Raw genomic sequence first — 18972 nt, 5'->3', positions numbered from 1 at the left:
AAATACTTCAAGGAAAATCATTCCATTGAAACCAATGGTATTTTCTTCTTAGATAAATCTGGTATGCTGTTTTTTGCCCCAGTTTTACAGCCTTTGATACAGATATGTGTTGTTTTTTTTGTTTTGTTTTGTTTTTTTAAGTTGGCTCAGTTTATAAAAAAAGAAATCCAACACATGTACAATAACTTTTGAGGTGTTTTCACTCTAATTCGAACATTCAGACGAAGTTCAACTGAAACTTTGAATTGTCTTCAAACTTCGGATTTTGAACCTGCAAAATTGCCCAACCTTACACATCACCAATGCACAATACAGCACCATAGTTATCAATGAAAAGGAATTCAGTGAGAAGGGAATTGAAGTTCTCCCTTGGAAAAATTGAATTCAATTCTTTTTTAACTCGTTTTGCAGCTGGGAGACTTTTGTAAATGCTCCCCATGCAATTATAAGGTATATCCATAAATATTACAGCCTTTTCATAGATAAACATCTCTTCACTATTGTGTTACAAGAATAGTCCCAATATTATAGAGTCCTCTCAAATGAAGTATAGTAAGAAAATAATGTCCCTTTCAATAGCTCTATAAGTTTGTATTGAGCTCTTTTGGTGATGTCAGTTTAATACTCTTCTCTAGCTTTGCCCTTTCTCAGGCTCAGTCAGTGATTATTATTTTCTGCTTTTTTTATGTGGCCCCACTATCGGTATTTAGTTGTTCCCTGATACATCTGCTGGTTCCTCTTACATAGAGGCTCCTACTAGTATGGATCCAATTCCAAAGATAGTTTAACTTTATTATTGGCCGTTACTCACGCTGTTTATATAGTGCAGCCAATTGGTATCTCCTAAATTATTTTTTGTTTTTCCGACAGTCCAGGAACATGGACAGGATAAAATATATACATCTCCACCGCTTCTACAATTAATGAATGATTTTCAATTGTTCCATCAGCTTTGTCAAAACTTTTGTTGTCCTTCACATGCTTGATATCTGGCATATTTGAACCGTCCTTGCACATTATTCCCACGTATTGACCTTATTACTAGTCCTTGAATGTTCCTCTTAATAACTCCTGACTAGATGGTCCTTGATAGTGGAACTAGCAGTTGACTCACGGAAAAATCAAATACAGATAGTGGAGCCCCATTAAAAAGAGCTGCTAATAACCATGACTGGCAGAGGTTAAGAAGGAGGAAACCAAGAGAAAAGTTTAAAACTGACATCAAAAGAGCTCAATGCAAACTTACAGAGCCCTTGAAAGGGACATTTCCTCACTTATACGTCATTTCAAAGGTCTCAAATATAAAATAAGGACTATTCTTGTAATACAATAATGAGTAATTGTTTAGATGGTTATCTATGAAAGGACCATTATTATATTTACATGGGTGTTTTTTTATAATCACATTTGATAAATGAGGGGATATGACTGGTATGAGTGTTACTATATGTTTTGGGTATGTTTTGATTTTGCTATATTTCAGGGGGCACACAGTGGGGGGTAGTTGCAGAGGCCCCGCACCCTTCCCCGAAGCATTTCAATTGCTGGGGGATCGCGAGGCCTCTGTAACTCTGTTACCGGGATTCAGGAAAGTTGCTGAGACACGTTGCCACTGTGTCATATGACATTACTTGCCCATCGCCTTGGCAACGTCATTTGACCCCTGCAAACAAGGTAAGGGGGGGCGCGAAAGCGAATGGGATTTGGCAGGGGGGCGCAGCTCCAAAAGTTTGCGCTCCCCTGCTATATTTAATAGATTAAATGAACGGCTGCATATATATTTTTAAACAATGAATGTAGCGTGTATCAGTAGGGGGATGACTTGTGAGTGCATTGCCACTGTCTTTTGTTTTTTTTTAGCTGCATCAAACTTTTATGGGTAAGCCATGTTTTGGGGAGAATTATGGATTTATGGATTTAGGCTTAGGCTGCGCTTATGGTGCCAGCGACGGTGGCAAAACAAATGCATTGTCACCGTCATGGACGCTTTTAGGGTGTAGTAGTATTGGATTGGGTGTGGGCCGGGGGGGGGGGGGGGAAGGTTGTAGTTGATAGAGTAACATACTGCAGGGGTACGCAAAGTTTCTGCGCAGCGCCCCCTTGCCTGCTAGCCCCAGCACTCATGCCCCCACATGTTGGTGAACCGGCGCCAAATGCCGCCGCGGGTCATGTGACATCACGTGACCCCCAGATTCAATTGACACCATGGTGACGCGTCCAGAAGCCGGCTGAATCTCGGTAAGTTGAGGTTGCAGGGGCCCAGTGTGATCCCCCGATATTTAATTTAAATTACTCAGGGAAGAGCGCGGGGCCTCTGCAACAACCACGCCCCCCCCCCCCCCAAATAAAAATATTCCGTGCCCCCCACTTTGCGCACCGCTGACATTCGCTACACATGAGGAAATAGTAGACAAACAGAATAGACTTAAGTAGCAAAATCATTATCAGAAAGGTAGATACACAATATAAGGCTGTGCACCTTACTTTAGAAGAGTTGAAATACAGGATTTCAAAAGCTGCCAGTAGATGGGCCTAGTTGATGTCAAATTATTGAATCAAGAATACCAGGATCAATCCATTCCCAATCTCTTGCCTAACTCTTATAGAGAATGGGACGGAGAGGGAGAGACAGAGAATGGGGATGGGGGGAGATTTAGAATGGGGGAGGGTGAGAGAGACGTAGAGAATGGGGTTGTGGGAGAGAGAGAATGGGGAGGAGAGGGGAGAGAGAACGGGGAGGGTGGAGAGAGAGAACAGGGTGGAGGGGAGAGAGAATGTGTAGGTTGGAGAGAGGATGGGGTGAGAAGTGGGAACGGAGAAATAAATCAATAATACAGCGTAATTGGGGTCACTATAAGACAAACACCATAACAATATTTATTTTTAAGTGCTGTCATTTGTTTTAGAAAGAATTTTTTAAGGTGTCCCAGTTTTAACTTTTTAAAATGTGGTCACCCTACGTATGAGACAGAGTTGAAAATGGGGGGCCTGGATTGAGTTCAATATCCCGTGATAAAGAGAGTAGCAGTATAATTAGAAATATGAGTAATTGTTTGCAGGCAGCAACGTTGTGTCCATAGACAATGCAAAGCTTTTGAGTAGTCCAGGGTGTATTATTACATTGTGTGTGGGACAAGGGGGAGAATGTTGTAGAGCAACACACACATATATATATATATATATACAGTCGTCGACAAATCACCAAAAAATCTACTCGCCGAACAAAAACATTTACTCGCCACCTACTACCACACGTGTGCTGCTTGGGCCAATACGAGCTCACCACGATGTTAAATCCACTCGCCCGGGGCGTGCAAATGTATAGGTTTGTCGAACACTGTATAAATATACACATATATACATATATATATGTATATATATATATAGTGTTACCAGCACTGGCATCTAGGTGCTGGAAAGAGTTAATCCTCCCTGGAGTTGTCAAGAACACCTGAAATCTAATTAATCAGCCTGGGCTGATCTCTTCAAAAACAAGGAAGTATTTGGTCACAGGCTGAGCCTGACCCAGAAAGCCAGAGAGGCAGTGAGAGAGACTGACTGGTTTTCCCTCAGAGAAGTAGGGAGGCAGAAGGGGCTCCCCAGCTACCAGGGGATGGTTAAAGAAGTTGGCAGATTGTGAGAGAAGCTGCTGAGAGCCGTGCTGAAGCAGTGTAAAGAAGCTGAGAGAGAGTGAGAGACACTGCTGAAAGAGCCATGCTGAAGCAGGGACATCGCCAGATGGACTAAGATAAGTAAAACCCTTTCTATTGCTACAATATGACAAAAGACTATGCTGTTTCTTTATTGCCTATGCCAAGGCATGTTTTGGGGTGTGAACTGGCTTAGCTAGCTGCCCAGTAGACAGGGCTGAAGAAGTAAGTTAGATCCCTGACCAGGATAGGTTTTTATTTATGCTTTTTAGTTTTGTTGTCTTAAAGGTACGGTGGACCTGCGAATATGTTACTTAAACCCCTATAAATAAACCCCACTTAAATAGAAGTACTGTGTTTCCGGCCTTATTTGGGATTTAAAGGGACCTCAGTAATGTGGTTGTCATATATACTGTATATACTAGCTGATATACCCGGCGCTGCCCGGGATTTAATGTTCTAGCTCCCCCTCTCTCTCTCCCTTCCACTGTCTCCCCCACACACACACACACGCAATGTCACACACACACACACACACACACACACACACACACACACACACACACACACACACACACACACACACACACACACACACACACAGTATCACACACACAGACACAGTGTCACACACACACACACACACACACACACACACACACACACAGTGACACACACACACACACACAGTGACACACACACAGTGACACACACACACAGTGTCATACACACACTCACACTCTCCCACACACACACACAAAGTGGAAAGGAGGAGGGGGGTAGGGAGAGTGGAACGTCCGGCGATCCGAACAGGTGGCTCCCCACCTCCCGCCAGCTGTGACTGCACGCACACACACACACACGTCGACAAATCACCCAAACAAACAAAATCGACTCGCCACCTAGTCCCGCCCCGCTTTCAAAGATAAAGAAATTGAATAAATTCCTAGTAAGAACAACATTCGTTTTTGACAAAAGTTTATTTATTGTATTACATTATACTACAATTAGTCCTGGTTACGCGTGTGTGTATACATGTGTGTATACATGTCAGATTTACAAAAAAAAGCCTGATGTGCATGACTAGTTTCCTGCACCCCTTAACCAGTGCCTGGATGCACCCGCTTCACAATATCTGAAGCAGCAATCCCACCTGGGATCTTACCTGATCCGCAGTCCCTCAATGTCCAGGTACCTCATTCCTGCAATGTTATATGTTGGAGGGGAGGCGTTCCCTACCTGTCTTCTGGGTTAGGGGGGATTCCGATGTCTCCCATCTGAAGCTTGAGAGTCAAATCTGGAAAAAAGCAGTATAGGTTATTTTGGTCTAGTACTGTATAGGACATTTAAGATATACAGGGTAAATAAGATATCCAGATACCGAGACAGAGAGGGGAGACAGAGAGGGGAGACAGAGAGGGGAGACAGAGAAGGGAGACAGAGAGGGGAGACAGAGAGGGGAGACAGAGAAGGGAGACGTAGAGGGGAGACAGAGAGGGGAGACAGAGAGGGGAGAGAGAGCAAGAGAGAGGAGAGAGAAAGAGAGAGGAGAGAGGAGGAGAGAGGAGGAGAGAGGGGAGAGGACAGAGAGAAAGAGAGAGGGGGAAGGAGAAAGAGGAAGAGAGAGGGGAGAGGAGAGAGAGCAAGAGAGAGGGGAGAGGAGAGAGAGGGTAGAGGAGAGAGCAACAGAGAGGGGAGAGGAGAGAGAGAAAGGGAGGGGAGAGAGGGGAGAGGAGAGAGAGAAAGGGAGAGGGGGTAGGAGAGAGAGGAAGAGAGAGGGGAGAGGACAGAGAGCAAGAGAGAGGGGAGAGGAGAGAGAGGAAGAGAGAGGGGAGAGGACAGAGAGAGAAAGAGAGAGGGGAGAAGAGAGAGAGAAGGAGAGCGAGAAAGAGTGTGGGGAGAGGAGAGAGAGAAAGAGGGGGGAGAGAGACGAGAGAGGGGAGACGGGGAAGAGAGGGGAGACGGGGGAGAGAGGGGAGACATCGGGAGAGAGGGGAGACGGGGGAGAGAGACGAGAGAGGGGGAGACCAGAGAGGGGGGAGACCAGAGAGAGGGGAGACCAGGGAGGGGGTAGACCAGAGAGGGGGGAGACCAGAGAGAGGGGAGATAGGGGAGACCAGAGAGGGGGGGGGACTGACTGGGGGGGGGTGAATGACTGGGGGGGGGGGGGGGTGACTGACTGACTGGGGGGTTGACTGACTGACGGGGGGTGACAGACTGACTGACTGGAGGGGTGACTGGCTGACTGGGGGGTGACTGACTGACTGGGGGAGTGGCTGACTGACTGGGGGTGACTGACTGACTGGGGGGTGACTGACTGGGGGGTGGGGGTGACTGACTTACTGGAGGGTGAGTGACTGACTGACGGGGGGGGGGTGACTGGGGACTGGGCTACTGGTTGGTGAGGGGTTGACTAATTGGGGGGGTACCTGTGGTGTCACATGCACACACAGACACACACACACCCATACACACACACTCCCATACACACGCAAACTCCCATACACACACACTCCCATACACACACACACACACACACACACACACACACACACACACACACAACACACACACACACACACACACACACACACACACACACACACACACACACACACACACACACACACTGCCATACACATTCTCCCATACACACACACACACACACACATTATCCCATTTATACACACACACACACACACACATTCTCCCATATACACACACACACACACACATTCTTCCACATATATATACACACACACACACACATTCTCCCATATATACACACACACACTCTCTCTCTCTACACACACACGTGGGGGGGAGAGGAAAGGCTGCGACCAGCACCACCACGCTCCCCTCATCCCGCGTGCCCATCTCCCGCCCCGGGACCGGGGGAAACCAGGGACCTGGGGGGACATCCCTGCTCCCATCTCCTGCCCCGCGGTCTGACACAGGGACAAGGGGAGGACATCCCATCTTTCGCCCCGCGGTCTGACACGGGGACAGGGGGGGACATCCCATCTCCTGCCCCGCGGTCAGACACAGGGACAGGGACAGGTGGGGACATCCCATCCCCACCCCACGGTCTTACATGGGGACCGGGGGTAAGTGGGGACCTGAGGGGACTTCCCCGCTCCCATTTCCCGCCCCGCGGGCTGACACGGTGACCGGGGGAAAGCGGGGACTTGAGGGGACATCCCCGCCCCACTGGCTGACGCAGGGACCGGGGGGAAGCGGGGACCTGAGGGGACATCCCAGCTCCCATCTCATGCCCCGCGGGCTGACACAGGGACTGGGGGGAAATGGGGACCTGAGGGGATATCCCCGCTCCCATCTCCCGCCCCGCGGGCTGACACGGGGACAGGGACAGGTGGGGACATCCCATCCCTACCCCGCGGTCTGACATGGGGACCGGGGGTAAGTGGGGACCTGAGGGGACTTCCCCGCTCCCATCTCCCGCCCCGCGGGCTGACACGCTGACCGGGGGAAAGAGGGGACTTGAGGGGACATCCCCACCCCACTGGCTGACGCAGGGACCGGGGGGAAGCGGGGACCTGAGGGGACATCCCAGCTCCCAACAAATGCCCCGCGGGCTGACACAGGGACTGGGGGGAAATGGGGACCTGAGGGGATATCCCCGCTCTCATCTCCCGCCCCGCGGGCTGACACGGGGACCGGGGGAAAGCGGGGACTTGAGGGGACATCCAAGCTCCCATCTCATGCCCCGCGGGCTGACACGGGGACCGGGGGGAAGCGGGGACCTGAGGGGACAGCCCCGCACCCATCGCGGTCAGACACGGGGACAGGGGGGGACATCCCATCTCCCGCCCCACGGTCTGACACGGGGACATCCCATCTCCAGCCCCGCGGTCTGACACGGGGACAGGGGGGGACAACCCATCTCCCGCCCCACGGTCTGACACAGGGACAGGGGGGGACATCCCATCTCCCGCCCCGCGGTCGGACACGGGGACCGGGGGTAAGCGGGGACCTGAGGGGACTTCCCCGCTCCCATCTCCCGCACCGCGGGCTGACACGGGGACCGGGGGGTGGGGGGACACGGGGACCGGGGGGGAAGCGGGGACCTGGGAAGACACAGCACCGGGATGGCTGGGGCTCGACCCACCGCAGCCACCCGGCCCGGGATAGTTACCTCGGCTCTGCAGGGGGTGGGGTGCGGTGGTGTGTGCATGTGTCCCCCTTTCCACGGTACCTGGTCCAGTCCCTGTTGCCACTGCCTCCACCTCATATCCTCCACCTCATGTTGGCATCAGGCGCACTCCCCCCTCAGGCCCTGCAACACTCCTGGTGGCTCCTGTCTGATGGTGCTCCTCCCACGCTTCTGTAGGATGAGGCTAAGGGTGGGGGGAGGGGGATGACACTGCTCATGTGGCGCGCTGCTTTTGCTGCGCGGCCATTTTAAGTGCAGTTGGAGGAGGAGAATGCCAAACTGCCGCCCCTCCGAAACAACTCGTCAGGGGGTAAAATGCAGTCGCCCCGGGCGTCCAGGGGACCGTATTTGTCGAAGACTGTTATATATATACTATTACATTGGGTGTGGGACAGGGGGGAGAATGTTGTAGTGTAACATATATATATATATATATATATATATATATATATAGCAGGGTCTCTCCCCTGGTTTCCCCATTTACCTCCGCTACAGGATTTGTGGAGCAGCGACTGCATTGCCGGAGGTTCCCGGCGGCTCCCTGTGCAGGGCGCTGCCATGGTGAAGTTGCGCACTCATACGCAGTGAGATCGCGCATGCGCAAGAGGCGACCCTTAGAGAAACAGGGCTCCGATGGGACTACAAGCCCCATAAGGAATAGGGGCAAGTATGCAGGTGCCCCAGATAAGCCAAAGGGGCTCTCAGATTCCCTGCTCCACAGATATAGATACAATTTGCGTGCTTGGACCTCGTCAGTCGGAGATGGGACATCAGAGGGGTAGGGTGTGTATGTGCAAGGTGTCAGTGGCCCCTGCACTGAGCCAGAGACCCCAGTTAAGCCCAAGCTAGGCCCCGCCTGCCACATAGGTTGTGGTTGCGATAGGGACTTGCCCCTTAGACAGGGACATTGCCCCGCTTTGCACCGTCAGTTCAGGTATACAGCCAGGATGCGGCTGTGGACTGGCGCTTGGGGTCTGGCACCAGACCAACCTTTAGGAGAGAGAGACTGTTACGGTGGGACACTCCTTCCGGACACTACCCAACTCTGAGGCGGACACACGGGTGGGAATTGCTACTTGTGGACACCAGGGTGCAACAACTCCCATCCAGGAAAAAACCGGGGCACAGCATCAATTGTGGGATAAGTCATTCAAAAGGGTTTATTCATATTAATAACATGGACAAAAACAAAGTACTAATACAGTCACTCTAACGCGTTTCACACGCAGGGTGCTTTATCAAAGAGTAACAGGTGACTTCTGAATAATGTTTTTATAGCACCTCCCTGAAGTCTCCTTCAGACTTCTTCCAATCACACAAATAATTGTGATCTCTTCATTTACATACTACCACCTGGAAGAGATCACAATTATTTGTGTGATTGGACGAAGTCTGAAGGAGGCTTCAGGGAGGTGCTATAAGAAAGTTATACAGAAGGCACCTGTTACTCTTTGATAAAGCACCCTGCGTGTGAAACGCGTTAGAGTGACTGTATCAGTACTTTGTTTTTGTCCATGTTTTTAATATGAATAAACCTTTTGAATTACTTATCCAACGATTGATGCTGTGCCCCGGTTTTTCCTGGATGGGAGTTGTTGCATGCTGGTTTCCACACACCAGGCAGCACGAAGAACAGAAGATCATCTACATGCTGTTTGTGAATGCAGGCTGCCATACTAGCGCATTATTATCTACCCGGCAAGAGGTGACGTCAGGCTATCAGTAAGGAGAGGCTGGGAATCCCATCAAGACTCTCTGCAGGCGGAGATGCTGAACTGCAGAGACCGCTAACAATGGAGTGATACACGGCGTGGGGGGTACTGAGACCCTGCATTCGACATCATTTGTGCAACAAGTGACAAGCCATTCGAAGTTTGCATCCAGTCAGGACACGCGGAGCGGTTGATCAACGGACCCACAGGATCCAAAACAGCATGACTTTCTCTACTGACCAGCCTAATCACCAAGCCGTGAGTAACTGACTCTCATTGAGAGCGAAATTTATACCATATACAACAGAACTGTTCCTCTGTTCTTCAAGAGACTGGTGATTACTTTATAGCACCAGAATTTTGAGCGATTTTGCTCTGGTTTTATTCATGGACACCAGGGTGGTTGGGTGCCCAAGGGCCCCTCAGGACTTTGGGGGACTATCTATCTACCCAGGTGTGGACATGATGTGGGAAGGTGCTGAGGGTACGGTCGAGCGTGGCCTAGTTGGTAGAATTGTACATTGTGTTTGTTCTATTGCATACAGCAAAACTGTTACTCTTAGCAGTGTGTGTTTTATTTCATGAGGTCCTGTAACGGGGTTATCCCACATAGTAGGATCCCGTACAGGTGGAGGCAATGTCACCAGACGAATCAGACACATCCCAGGCTCCAAGCAGTGGAGGCTCAGCCCTCCTGTGAGCCACAGGTAACGCACCATAACACACAGTAGCCGCCATATCTCCCAGGGGGTGGGGAAAATTGTGCTACAATTGGAGGCGCTGCTGAGAGCTCAGACCTGGGGTGCCCTATTCAGTCCAAATTAAGTCAATCTAATTCTCCACCATGCTGGTGCCCTCAAGACAGGAGGTCCATGCCTGGGCCTTTAAGGTCAAAGAACCACCCAGCCACGGTTGCAGTGGGGAATGTCCCCGCTCTCATGTTCCAAACAGGGATCAGGGACCACCTAAAATGACTTTCTCGGTCTAAGCAAAGCATGGATTAGAAGGCGCGAATTTCATACCACATATCAGTAGAGCACGATATTACTAACGTCGGGTCAAGAAATATGCCAGGGAGATGCTCCACAGGCTCTCCATACACCAGAGGCCCCGCCCGAAGGCTACCCGCTCATATATCCTTAGTTAGTAGAGATCTGGAAAATGTTCATCTCATGACTCTCCTCAGAGGCCCCCTCTCAAGCCGCAACGTCCCCCATCTCCTCGGGGGATGGCCGACTCCTGCACCAATCTCCAGTACCCCCAACAGGGTAGACGTACCTGTACCCCGTGTAACCTTCACCCCAAGTGCCGCACTTGGGGCCCTCAGCTGGGCCGGGAGTCCCCCACAGTCACCCATCCCTAGTCCAAGGGCTGGAAATGATGGTCGCTTATCAAGTGGCGGCTCCGCACTGGGATTGACCTTACCGCAACTACTGTAGGCCCTTAATATGTCTTCACAGTCGCAGAATTACAGAAATCTCAAGGCCTTCTCCGGGATAGTACCCATGCCTTTAGGAGAAGAAGAGTTTGAGGCTTGGAGGGAACACGCTCTCCGCGTTCTAGATGAGTTTTCTTGCTCAGAGGCCGTCTAGAGACAGAGGCTGGCCGAATGCCTCCTATCCCCGGCCTCGCAACTTGCACGGATACACTGAGACACAGATGGTGACGTTACCGCTCACGAGTTAGTGGAACTCTTAACCCAATCTTATACCAGCAAAGGCGACGAGGATGGGCTCCTGGCTCAGATTAAGGTTTTCCGCCAAAAGGAGGGAGAAGCATTATCTGCATTTCCACGCAGGCTCCAACTGTCCCTTTGGACACTGATCTCTAAGAAAATAATTTTGGCCGCAGTGGTGGATCAGTACCGGTTCAAACAACGGCTGATGGGATCACTACCATCACACCCAGTAGCCCTTTTGATGTGAGGCGCTCCAGCCAGTGTAGCGGAAACTAACTGGGGCCTATGGGAACGTGTATGGCCTAGTCCAGAGGCTACCTCTCCCTACGCCTGCTCCGTCTGGACTGACACGCCATCTCCAGTCAGCGGAGGATATCCTGAATGACAGTTTCTCCTCCTCTTGCAGCGCCAACCTCAAGATGGCCGCTGCTTTACATGTAGTCCATATGTATGTGACTGCACCAACCACAACATGGCCGACACAGCTCACTAAACCCTTCCACACGACGGGAGCACTGCCAAGGAGGAAGCAAGGGAGGGTACCCTGCTACTGTACATATCTTTGTAAGGATTTTGCTCGATCCATGCCGTGTTTTACTGCCAGTTCAGGATTTCCAGACTGCCTGCCCTTTCTGCTCAAACCTTCCATTTTGTGTACTGGCAGCCTGCTATATAAGGCTGCTGTTCCTGGTGGGAGACGCCGAGCAAAATTCTGTTTGCTGCAGCTCCGTTTGATCTTCGCTGTCACGCATTACCCTTTTGCCTATTTGGAATCCCTGTTGCTGACCCTGACCGTGACCCCAACCTCGCTGCCTTCCACCTGCCCTGACCATTTGCCTGTCGCCTGGACTCTGAACCACTGACGCCAGCCCTGACTGTCTGCCTACCGACTACGTATACTCCTTTAGGACTCTGTCGCTGGGCTCTGGTCGGTTATTCTGCATTCCTACCTCAGCCCTGCGGGTCCACTTCCTGATTTGAGACGAGAACCGTCACAGTTTGCCTTTATTTATATTGCACCATTAATGTAAATAGCGCTTCACTGCAGTAATACATGTTACATAAAAATATAAATAACAAATAATACAAATAACACATAATGGGAATAAGCGCTTCAAACATACTGTAAAATTAACATTAGAAAAAGGAGTCCCTGTTCCGAAGAGCTTACAATCCAATTGGTAACTGGAAGAATGTACAGAGACAGTAGGAAGGTGTTCTGGTAAGTGCGTCTGCAAGGGGCCAAGGTCGATGTATGAAGTATATAGTACCAGCCACGGACCTTCCCAAATGCTTCGTTAAGGAGGTGAGATTTAAGATATTGGTTATTGAGGGAATGGGCATTCCAGATGTTTGTGGCAGTCAGTGAGAAAGGTTTAAGGCGGGAGAGGGCATTAGATACAAAGGGGGTAGAGAGAAGACATCCTTGAGCAGAACGAGTCATGATGGTGTATAGGCAGAAATTAGGGCTGAGATATAAGGATAGAAAGAAGAGTGTAATGCTTTAAAATTGAGGAGAATTGAGTGTGTGATACGGGATTTGATAGGCAGGCAGGAGAGGATTTTCAGCAGGGGAGGCGCTGAGACAGATTTAGGAAAGAGTAGAGTGATTTTGGCAGCAGCGTTTAGGATAGATTGTAAGGGAGACAGGTGGGAGGCAAGAAGGCTGGACAGCAGGAAGTTACAGTAGTGGAGACGGGAGAGACTGAGTGCCTGTGTCAGAGTTTTAGCAGTGGAGCAACAGAGGAAAAGGTGTACCTTTGTAATATTACGGAGGAAAAAAGCAACAAGATTTGGTTACATATTGAATATGAGAGGAGAATGTAATAGAGGAGTCAAATATGACGCTAGGCAGCATGCTTGTGATACTGGGTATACTGTATGATAGTGCTTCCAAGAGTAATGCAGAAGGAGGTTGTAGGACAAGGTTTGGGAGGAAATATGACAAGCTCCATTCTTGAGAAGTTAAGTTTGAGTAGGCGGGGGCCCATCGAGGATGATATGGCAGAGAGACATTCAGAAACTGGTCTTTACAGCAAGTGTAAGGTCAGGGGTTGAAAATTAAATGTGTATGCCATCTGCATAGAGGTTATATTTGAACCCAAGAGATGTGGTAAGGTCACCTAAAGAGTGTGCACAGAGAAAAGAGAAGAGGTCCGAGGACAGAGCCCTGGGTACCCCCGCAGAGAGATCGATAGAGGAGTAGGAGGTGTTGGCAAAAGAGTCACTGAAAGTACAATGAGAGAGGTAAGAGGAGATCCAGGATAGAACTTTGTTACGGATACCAAGTGTATGGCGAATGTGAAGGAGAAGAGGGTGATCCACAGTATCAAAGGCTGCAGAGAAGTCGAGTAATATGTGCAGAGTATAATGAACTCTGTCTTTGGAAGCATGGAGGTCATTAGTTATTTAAGTGAGGGCTGTTTCAGTGGAGTGAGCAGTGCGGAAGCCAGATTGTAGAGTGTCTAGGAGAGAATCAGTGGTGAGAAAATGGAACAAGCGAGAGAATACAGGGTGTGCAAGGATTTTAGAGACAAAAGGCAGGAGAGAGACAGTATGATAGGTAGAGAGACAGGTAGGGTCAAGCTTGCTGTTTCTGAGTAATGGTATGACTGCTGCATGTATGAAAGAGGAGGGAAATGTACCAGAGTAGAGGGAGGAGTTGAAAATATGTATGAGCATAGGAATTAGAGTAGGAGCAAGAGGTTTTAGGAGATGAGGTTCTCTCTACTAGCACTGCTCTTCCAAGCCCCGACAACCACGCCTGGGTGGCCTAATCAACCACTCTCAGGCAACTACACCCATCACTTACCCCCCGCCCTCACCCCCCCCCCAAAAAAAACTACCCATCCCCCAACTTGACTAATTGGCAATAACCCTATTAGCCAAATGTGGGTAATAGAGCTTTTGCGATAATTTTGTTTTAAATAAAAACATTTGAAAGGAAATACATTTTTTAAATCACATAATAAACAAAGTAGTTGCCCCGGGATGGGTGCATAGGCCACCCAGGGGGGTGGGGATGGGAGTGGTTAACCTCTTGATTATCTTTGTGCTTAGTAAAGCATTGTGCTTTATTAGCCACTGAGGTTTCTATCTCATTGTTTTGAATATCGCATACACAGAGCAAACCCTGCTCCGATGCACCCATTGAAAACTCCAAAGGTGGAGCAAATAATCAATCAGGGTTTGGAAAGGCGATTTCGAAGAGCCAAGTCTTGAGCCATTTAGATATGGGACCCCTGCTGTGTTAATCTGTTGGGCCATTAGTCTGCTGTGGCAAAGTTTGTGAGAAATTCGGGGAAATCTCGAAAACCAATTCGGTAAATGATCGGATAACAGCAGCTGCATCTGTAAGAGTGGAATTCACCTCCAGAGGATATTTTTGTTGGTTGGAGTGATTTGCTTTGTGGCTACTTTCTGTATGTCGATCAGAAATGTACTGAAAGGTCCCAGAGGTCAGAATATGACAGTGTCAGAGACGTTTGTACAATTATCTAGTTAAATTTTAATGATAAGATTCTCAAAAGAAAGAAAAGTGTTTCTTTTGGTGACAGTACATTTAATATTTTCTTTATAAACCCTGGGTATGCCCAGGGCCGTCTTAACAGCATTATAGGCCCCCGGGCAAAGCAGTGTACTGGGCCCTGCCTACACAACCACTCACATACTGTAACATTGCAAGCAATAAAAACGGCAAAATTTATCTCGCAAATGCAGACATCCCAACCCTCCGCTACAAGTCGTAATTTTCCTCCTTCTACCGAGTTAGCGGGAGATTTAAATGTTGAGGCGGGTGATCTGAAAATTTGTGTTAAATTCTGGTCTGTGCATAGATTAGCATGGGGCTCCTATGCTCGTGGGGCCCCTGGGCAACTGCCCAGCGTGCCCATGCACTAAGACGGCACTGGGTATGCCCCCTCTGTACCCTGATGGGCTGCTGTTGGCATAGGCTTTATGGTCTTGTGGGATAATTTTGTACAGGGCGGTGTTACTGTCATTTAACCAGGTTTCAGTGATTGCAAGAATGGTTGGAAGGGGGGTAGGTAGTGTGTTTTAATATCGATAATGTATCCTATTTTTTATTACGTTACCATTTCTTACCAATGTGGCTATCTAGATCCCCATTGAGATGGCCTAGGTAGCCACAGTGACAATTAATGGCCTTTTTTTAATACGTGTTTTATGACGTTTTTTTAGTGGCCAAGAGCACTATTAGCCACATTTGGCTAATAGGGTTATTGGATATTAGTCTATAGGGGGGCAGTAGGTTTATTTGAGGGGAAGTAGGGGGATCAATGATTGGGGTAGTTGCACCTGGGTGGGTGGTTAGGCATTCTGGGGGATGCGGTAGGGGTTAACCTTGGTAACCACAGGCATCAAATGGGTTCATGTTATTTCTACCGTAGGGTTCTGTAATAATATATATTACAAAAAGCTATGATAGAAATATTATAATAGTGATCAAGATGCAGTGATTAACACATTATTAATGGTCACGTTCATTCAAACATCATGACTTCGTGCTCCTGGTTTATTAGTACTTCAATCTTGATTAATTCCATCATAAAATGTTATCGGTGCTATATAAACTCAGTTTTAACAGAGGTGCATGTATCTGGGCTACTGAGAGGTATTGTTGGTGCAAAGTTAAGGATGCATCAACTTCCACTCAGGGGAATTTTGATGCACCATTCATGTTGTTAACTTCTTACCATATTGAATATGGGGTAAACATCTCCTGTCCAGCTCTTCTCATTATCCAAAAAGCGTAAAATGGCAAGAAAAGGACATTTTATTGCCCTTTATAATGTGACTGTCTGTACAAATCAGATTAGTCCTTTTCATTGAAGACTATTTTCAGCTGTCTTTGCTTTTTAATTATTTACTGCAAGTACAGTATGGATTTTGTTTTTAAAATGAAAAACCGAGCAATAACAAAATAAGATGTTGCAACACGTTCACGCTTTTGGAATAGATTTCGGGTTCTACGCTGATCATAATCTTATTTTTGTTTGTTTTTTTGTTATAAGTTTGAAAACCTCAAGAAAACTCAGCCGCGGTCATTCAGCAAATGGCGAACTCTACGGCTCTGCACAGCAATATCACCCAAGTGTCCGTCGATAGCAACAAGAACATTGAGAGTCTGAGGATGGCTTATCTAATCTTGTTGGTCCTCTGCTTCTGCATCTTCTTGTACTTCCTTACAATTATACTCAGTGTCTACTTTACCACAGCTCATATTCGAGAGAACACTCGCTATGTCCTTTTTGTCTATATGCTCATTAATGACACACTGTATCTCGTCCTGGGGTTTTTTCTGGTGGTGTTTAACATATACGTGATAAACCTCCCTGTGCCATTATGCATTGTCTTAGTGATTCTATCCTTAACTTCCTTTATGGTCACCCCCTATAACCTGGCAGTCATGGCCCTTGAACGCTATGTAGCCATTTGCTACCCACTAAGACATGCACAGCTTTGCACCCCACAGAGATCTCATGCTGCCATTGCAATCATATGGGCCGTGGGATTCAGCCCTTGTGTTGCTGATTTCATTGCCCTGAGCTCCTCAGTTGAGACAAAGTATTTCTCTCTCAGTGGGATTTGTGGCCGGCCAATGTTGATAAAGACCCCAATGCAAAACAACATGAGATACATCTCCATCATCTTCAGCTTCACCATGGTGGGACTGATAATCGTGTACACGTACATCAGGATCATGCTGATTGCACGGAAGCTTAGTTCAAACAAATCATCTGCTTTTAAGGCTGGGAAAACAGTCATACTCCACGCTTTCCAGTTCCTGTTATGCATGACCGCTTTCACCTCTCATTTTACGGAGACATACCTCAAAGATTATTTTGCTTTTTTTCCTATAACCAACTTCCTCCTATTCATGTGTCTGCCTCGGTTTCTCAGTCCTTTCATTTATGGGATTAGGGACGAAGTGTTTCGCAAATATATAATAAAGTGGCACTCTTCAGCAATCACTTTAGGATAGACCCACCAGCGACCTTACAGTGTACAAGCTCAAGAGTATGTGACACCCTTGACTTTTAGCGAAAAAAGACGGTGTGAAACAGCGCTAAAAAAAATAATAATAATATAAATCTATACTTAAATAAAAATCAGTGAAAAACAGGCAGCCTGGCAAATACTGACAGTACAGTCAGACAGCAGAACATGGAAAAAAAGAATTACCGGCGCCTAAAAAGTCCATTAAATAAATGTCAATCAAATGAAAGTCCAAACCATTCAATGAAGAGTCCCAAAAGTGTCCTTGAGTGAACAGGCAGTGAAGGGGTGAACAAACGGCTCTAACCATACAGCAGTGCAATATGTGAAAAAAAGACAACAAAACAGATTACGGTGGAGTATGCCAATCAATGTTGACAAATGGCATTCAAGACTAACAACACACAACAGACATGACAAACAAACAAAACAACACTAGCAAGGCTATAAACTTAACACAAAGCTATTTAATGACAACATAAAATGCTGGGTAACCGGAGGATACACGGAATAGCACCGAGGTCCAGAGGGGTAAAAGTGGAACCCCACTTACAGGACAATGGAAGGAAACAGGCAATACAGATGGAAATCGCACTGATTCTCCTTAGTAGCGGTGACCGGAGCTCCTTTCCAAGAGTTCCCTCGTGTTAGGGGTGGATGGTGTATCGCACGAAATGCAGAACTTCCGGGCGGATGTGATGTCACACACCGCGGGGCTTCCTGGACAGATGCTCCTCTCTCTTTCCTCCCCCTTACGACCTGATCAGCTGCTACACAGTGTCCACCTTAACCATAGGCAACTCCAATAACACAGGCTGAAGATCTCTGTGCAGCAGGGGATGGACAATGTGAGGGAGACACAGGAAAAGGGACTTAGAGCCTATTCCTCAGTGTGTCCCCCCCTCAGTGCCTGAGATGTGCACTTTATCCCCTCCTCACTGTGTGTGTACTTCCTATGGAGGGTGGGGGGAGCCCCTGTGATCTCTCAGCCCTTCCCTGTGGGAGTGACCTGGATTCCCTCCTCCTGTCCCACATCCTGAGGAGGGAATCCAGCCCTCAGCTGGGCCGGGAATCCCCCACAGTCATCCATCCCTAGTCCAAGGGCTGGAAATGATGGTCGCTTATCAAGTGGCGGCTCCTCACTGGGAATGACCTTACCGCAACTACTATGTCTTCACAGTCGCAGAATTACAGAAATCTCAATGCCTTCTCCGGGATAGTACCCACGCCTTTAGGAGAAGAAGAGTTCGAGGCTTGCAGGGAGCACGCTCTCCGCGTGATAGACGAGTGGTCTTGCTCAGAGGCCATCTAGAGACAGAGGCTGGCCGAATGCCTCCTATCTCCGGCCTCACAACTTGTACGGATGCACCGAGACACAGATGGTGACGTTACCGCTCACGAGTTAGTGGAACTCTTAACCCAAACTTATACCAGCCAAGGTTACGAGGATGGGCTCCTGGCTCAGATCAAGGTTCTCCGCCAAAAGGAGGGAGAAGCATTATCTGCATTTCCACGCAGGCTCCAATTATCCCTTTGGAAACTGATCTCTAAGAAAATAATTTTGGCCGCAGTGGTGGACCAGTACCGGTTCAAACAACGGCTGAAGGGATCACTACCATCACACCCAGTAGCCCTTTTGATGCGAGGCGCTCCTGCCAGTGTAGTGGAAAATAACTGGGGCCTATGGGAACGTGTATGGCCTAGTCCAGAGGCAGCATCTCCCTACACCTGCTCCGTCTG

At 48.4% G+C, this 18972-nt stretch overlaps 1 protein-coding gene across 1 annotated transcript; it reads left to right on the top strand.

The window, feature by feature from the left end:
• The first annotated feature begins 16288 nt into the window (after nucleotides 1-16288).
• On the top strand, nucleotides 16289-17218 carry LOC142490806 (odorant receptor 131-2-like). The gene has a single exon (XM_075593229.1). The coding sequence runs from the start codon at nucleotides 16289-16291 to the stop codon at nucleotides 17216-17218; it is 930 nt and encodes a 309-aa protein (XP_075449344.1).
• The last annotated feature ends 1754 nt before the right edge of the window (nucleotides 17219-18972 follow it).

This window comes from Ascaphus truei, chromosome 3 (assembly GCF_040206685.1).
Source record: "Ascaphus truei isolate aAscTru1 chromosome 3, aAscTru1.hap1, whole genome shotgun sequence".
NCBI classification, from domain to species: Eukaryota; Metazoa; Chordata; class Amphibia; order Anura; family Ascaphidae; genus Ascaphus; species Ascaphus truei.
The sequence above is the reverse complement of the archived record's forward strand: the minus strand, read 5'-3'. Positions and strand labels throughout refer to the sequence as shown.

What these genes read in the sequence shown, in the direction of transcription:
- LOC142490806 (XM_075593229.1), top strand. Translation starts at nt 16,289, where the DNA reads ATGGCGAACTCTACGGCTCTGCACAGCAATATCACCCAAGTGTCCGTC.